Consider the following 6,000-nt stretch of genomic DNA (forward strand, 5'->3'; position numbering starts at 1 on the left):
CTGGAGGAGAGCAGCCACCTCATCGTCTTCCCACAGAGAAGTTCCCTTTCATTAGTTCCATATACAGGGCTCCTACCTAGCATTACATTCAAAGGGTCCATCATTAAAAATAATTTGAAAGTCACAGTAGATAACCTTTTAGTGCCTTCTTCCTGTTAACCTAACTCCAAAGACATCTTGGCTCTCTTTGCTTCGGTCATGTAAAACCACTGAACATTTGGACATAAGTCTCTGAAGCTTAAAGATACTGACATGTTTATACATGCCTTTATTCCAAGTTGATCAAATATCTCTCCTTAAATAAATAACATGTTGAACATAACTAAATATATTTTGTTATTTCTAGACCCCTCAAAAACAAAAGACTATAAATCCAAAAAGTTAAAACATTGTCTGACAAATTCAGATTGCCAAAATCTGAATAAAATGCAGAAACTATTATTTGTTAGCTTTCAAATAAGAGCAGTTCACATTGCTTCAGATTCTATACACCATTCGTGCCCTCTGATCTCCTTTAAAAATTCCAATTATTTAGAAATACAGCGAAAAATCGTCAGTGTTTTTTTCAGTTCATTCCATTATAATCTTCTCAGATCAGACATCTCTAAAGCATTGTTGTCATTCTTTGGTTATTTTAAAGGAAAAGTAACTTTTAACTTCCTGTTTTTCCTCTAATTTTAGAAAGCATATGCTTATGCAGATGAAGATGAATGTCGGCCTGCAAACGACTGCTTGCTCATTTATGACCACGAGGGAGTAGGGTCTCCTGTTGGCTCCATTGGTTGTTGCAGTTGGATTGTGGATGATTTAGATGAAAGCTACATGGAAACTTTAGACCCAAAATTTAGGACTCTGGCTGAAATCTGCTTAGACACAGAAATTGAACCATTTCCTTCACAGCAGGCCTGTATACCTATCAGTACTGACCTGCCTTTGCTGGGGCCTAATTATTTTGTTAATGAATCTTCAGGAATGACCCTCTCAGAAGCTGAATTCCAGGCAGAAATGGCAATACCGGAACCCATGATCCACGGGGATATCGTAGTGACAGAGACTTATACAACAGCTGACCCATGTGTGCAACCCACAACAATTGTTTTCGATCCTCAGCTTGCACCCAGTGTTGTAGTGACCGAAACAGTAATGGCACCTGTCTATGATGTTCAAGGGAATATCTGCATACCTGCTGAGTTAGCCAACACGCACAATGTAATCTATGCCGAGAGAGTGCTGTCTAGTCCTGGTATGCCTGACACGAGCAATGGTAGCATGACTGATGGCTGTATGGGGCCTGTAATGAGTGGCAGTATTTTGGTAGGGCCAGAAATTCAAGTGACACAAATGATGAGTCCCAACATTCACGTAAGTCAAACCACTGGCTCCACATCTCCAATGACATCTCGACACAGAGTAACACGATATAGTAACATACATTACTCCCAACAGTAAGTGCTTTTGGTCAGTATTCTATATGGACACCTTCCACCTAGTGATCACCAACATATCCATCAAAGATGTATAATGTAGTATATTTAACATTTTAGCAGCCGACAAATATTTGAACATTCTAAGATCAATGCCACTCTTTGAATATATCTTTGGGGCGGGGGGAGAATATGGCTAAGCACTTTAGATAAGCCTTTTGTAATTCTTTCTGGTTTTAAATAATGTGCCAAAAAACTTAAAGAAAATGTTTTCTATCCTTTGATACCATCTAATAAATAGCACATAACTCATAAGGTGAATCTTAGAGGTCTTCAGCCCCACAGGACTGGTCATGTAAGCCAGGATGCTCTTGTTCTTGGAGGTTGCAAAAGAAATCTTGCCTGCATTTGCCAGGCAAATACCTTTAGAGAAATATTTCTATTAAAAATTTTTAATTGAAAAAGTGAATGAAGTATACATTTCTGAAAGAAGATTTAAAAGGAAAATAGAGCATCTATCATTAGATATCTGAAGTCATTTGTTCGGTTTCTCAAGATATGCAATATTTAGGGCATGGTTAATATAATACAGGGAAAGTGTTTGCCAGCTGAATGCACCACTGAAAATGGTTCACCGAAAAGAATTATATATAGATAGATAGATAGATAGATATGCATATATACATAAATCAATATGGATGAATGTGTATCGCACTTTATTGATTTATATCAGTAACTGTAAAATAATTTATGATAGTCAAAAGAATTATGACAATGATGGAGTATAAACAGTTCTTAGGGAAAGTATTAGAGTATTTCCTTCTTAAGGGGAATGTTTTCTCTATTCTTGCTAATTATGTCAAAAAACCATATGAAATATGGTTTACTCGGTTTCAGTGACCTGAGTCATAGAGCTTTCATTTGGCAATCAGATATTCTCCAAAGCACCTCTGTAGTCATGCACGTATTCAACAATATTTACTTAGAAGCTATTATGTGTGGAGTGTTGGTCTTGTCTCCGTCAATATATAGGGGAAGAAGACAAACATGATTTCTCACTTCATAGAACTTCTAACTCATTTCTAGACTTAAAACCCTGGGGATACAGCTTTGGGTTCCTACCAAGAATAAGTAACAAAATATTTAAGTCCACTACCAAGTTGTGTTTCTCTTTTTAACATTGCTGCTCCTGCTGAATGAATGAAATGGAAACACTTGCACAGATAGCTACTCCTTGTAGGTATAAAGTGGGCTTGTGAAAGAGAGGTTCTAGCAAGATAGTTTTATTTAATTCTGTAACATATGTAAACTGTATTGTGGTAACTATAATATGACCAGTAAGACAATGTAAATGAAATAAACTTATTGTCAGGGCTTATTCCTTTTGGAAGGAAATAACCGCATTGCTTCTTGATTTGTTCCTTTATAACTAAAACTACTGTAGAACTTGGAGCATCACACATAACCTCTTGTCCAATTCTCTTATTTTACAGAAGAGGAATCTAGAACTAGAGAGGTAAAATGACCACAACCTGCTAGTTGTGGTACAAAACCTTGAGGCCATTGCTTGGGCACTCTGGCCAGTGTTTCAATGTTATAACCTCATCAGACACGGAGAGGATCTAGTTTGGTCTGTTGCAGGGTCTTTGCTATTTCCTACTTGGAAGAAAAACTATCTCTCAAAAAAAAAAAAAAAATGGGTTTTGTGAAGTTTAAATGCTGAATGGCTACAACGGTATAATGCCAGAAGGTTATTTACATGTTTTCTCATCTTTTCCAAATCATGTGTGTTACCAGTTGTTATAGTCATTCTTTACCGTAGTTATTCACAACCAAGATTCTGCTACATTTCATAACTCTATAATTTGACGAATCCATAGGGTAGCCAAGGAGCATCAGTACCATGGTCATTTTAACAGTCCCAGCCATGTAACATCTCTCATGCACTCAGTCCTGTGGCATATCCTGATGTGGATATTCTGCTTTTGAACTTTGCATGTTATTGGGACAATAATTTTTTAAATTATGAAAAAAAACTAGTGAATAATTAAATGTAAGGTGCTAACAGTATTAAAACTGAAAATACTTTAAGACTGAGAAATTAAGAAAATAGTACTAAGCATAAGAATTTCACCGAAATCTCTTGTGAGAAGGGTAAGAAAATTTCTTTGTGAACTTTTCCTTCCTTCAATACACAAAGATTTAAGGGTGCTTCCAAAAGAGAAAATGTACATCTGGTGGATGTTTTCCCTTACACTATTCATGGAAAAAAGACCAGAACCATTTCATTTTCTCTTTTAACATTATCAGTGAGGAGAACTCCATCATTCCAAGACGGTCAGTATCACTCATATATGACTTAAATCTCTGAAATTGGTATATTTTTAAAATATCAAACAAAACAGAAAGTGGAAAGCAAGATTTCCCCTTCACTGCTGAAGAGCTAGGATACTGACTTATCTAGGAGATAAAGCTGATATAGCATTTATTTTAAGGTTTGAAAATGAACCCAGAAGCCCAAGAAATGAGATCTAATGAATAAATATAATAATGTGTAATTTCAGTCATATCTCTCACCCTATGCAATTACCTGTAGAGAAAGCATTCAAATGCATAAATGGGTTCGCTCAGAAAAGTCTTGTTAGGTGAAGGGAGAGGAAGACATTAAGAAGACAGAGTATTTATAACCTTGTTTCCAAAAAAAATTATTTAAAAAAATTTCCTCTTTTGGATTAGATATTTCTGATTGCAATGTATTCCTGAATGTAATAGTGTTTTATATATGTCTTCAATAAAAAATATGTGATAAGGAAAGAAACATTTCATTTTCTCTTTGGTGCATGTAGTGTTCTACACGCAAACATACATCCAGAAAACCTTTTTCCCATCGTGTTACTAGGTGATTATCATCTCTATCATGATGTATATAATACAGGAGCATGGATTCATTTGTAAAATGAAATTCAGAATAATTCATTTACTCACCAATGGTAAAATTTCTCAGTAAAATCATTATTTTCTTAGTAGATGCTCACTATAAACGTTAGTTTAGTCAACAAGTCAACTGAATAAATTCCAGAAATTGCTCTAAACACTGTATGCGTTACAGAATTAAATATCCTCTTTTCCCACTGGATTTAAATTCAATAAAATTATCATTATTGTTCCTCTTTTACCAGAGGTACTAATTTCTGTTGAAGTAAGAAAAGAATAATTAATTTCAATAAGGGGAATTAAGGAAGGCTCCTTGAAGATGGTGAGATCTGGGCTAGGCCAAATAGAATGTCATCTGACAGGGATTCCAAAGGCATAAAAACTAAAAACAGCATATTCAAAGAATATTAAGTGGTCAAATTAAATATAATAAAAAAAAGTCTGAAACAAAATAGGCATTATAAAATTATTTCATAGTCAGCCATTTTATATGATGTTTACTATACCAATTACTCAGAATATATTAGCCTATTGAATTCTTAAAACCACACTACACGGTATGACTGATATCCACGTCATACATGAAGACACTAAAGCAAAAAGAATTTCTTATTTTTATGTTAGAGCTTAATTGAGTAGCAGGATTAAGATTCAAACCCAGGATGGCCTACTCTTATTATTTTTTTTTAATTTTTTAATGTTTATTTTTGACAGAGAGAGAGAGCATGAGCCAGGAGGGGCAGAGAGAGAGGGACACACAGAATCTGAAGCAGTCTCTAGGATCCAAGCTGTCAGCACAAAGCCGAACACAGGGCTTGAAATCACGAACTACGAGATCATGACCTGAGCTAAAGTCGAACGCTTAACTGACTGAACCACCCAGGTGCCCCAGACCTACTCTTGTTCTTAATCTTCGAATTCTTTTGACCTAATTCTGAAAGGATATGTGAGAAAGGCACATGGTAAAGAATCCTGAATCCCATTAGGGGTTTGGTTTTAACTTGGTATAAAATGAGGAACAAACGAAATTTTGTGTGCTGGTAAATGGTCAAATGGTGTTATTTTATGAGATGACACTGGGGAAGCCACCAGGAGTCCTCATGATAGTTGGTGTGTTGTTGATTACAGAGATGCCCTTGAGGCCAGATTACTGAGGCAGAGAGCCTAGGATCTTATGAAAAGGCAACATTCCAGGGTGAGCCTGGTGGCTCTAAAGCATCAGAGATCCTCTTGGACAACCATTGCAATGAGCAGGTATATGCTGGGTGGTCTAAAGTGACCGCAATCAGGGGCGCCTGGGTGGCTCATATGGTTGGACATTTGACTTTTGATTTCAGCTCAGGTCATGATTTCACAGTTCGTGGGATCGAGCCCTGTGTCAGACTCTATGCTGACAATGTAGAACCTGCTTGGGATTCTCTCTCTCCCTCTCTCTCTCTCTGCCCCTCCCCTGCTCATGCTGCTTCTCTCTCTCTCTCTCTCTCTCTCTCTCTCTCTTATAAATAAACCTAAAAATTTTTTTAATATTTAAAAAAATTGTTTTTCAATGTTTATTTATTTTTGAGACAGAGAGAGACAGAACACGAGCAGGGAGGGGTAAAGAGAGGGAGACACAGAATCTGAAGCAGGCTCCAGGCTCCAA

General features: G+C 36.4%; 1 protein-coding gene across 1 annotated transcript in view; it reads left to right on the top strand.

Moving 5' to 3' along the window:
- The window catches only part of DSG4 (desmoglein 4), a 35,240-nt gene extending 33,791 nt beyond the window's left edge, over positions 1-1,449 (top strand). The window contains 1 exon segment of the mRNA XM_042961570.1: positions 682-1,449. Within this exon segment, the coding sequence (XP_042817504.1) occupies positions 682-1,449 (768 nt within the window).
- Positions 1,450-6,000: the final 4,551 nt, after the last annotated feature.

The sequence above is a fragment of the Panthera tigris genome, chromosome D3 (genome assembly GCF_018350195.1).
Source record: "Panthera tigris isolate Pti1 chromosome D3, P.tigris_Pti1_mat1.1, whole genome shotgun sequence".
Classification (NCBI taxonomy): Eukaryota; Metazoa; Chordata; class Mammalia; order Carnivora; family Felidae; genus Panthera; species Panthera tigris.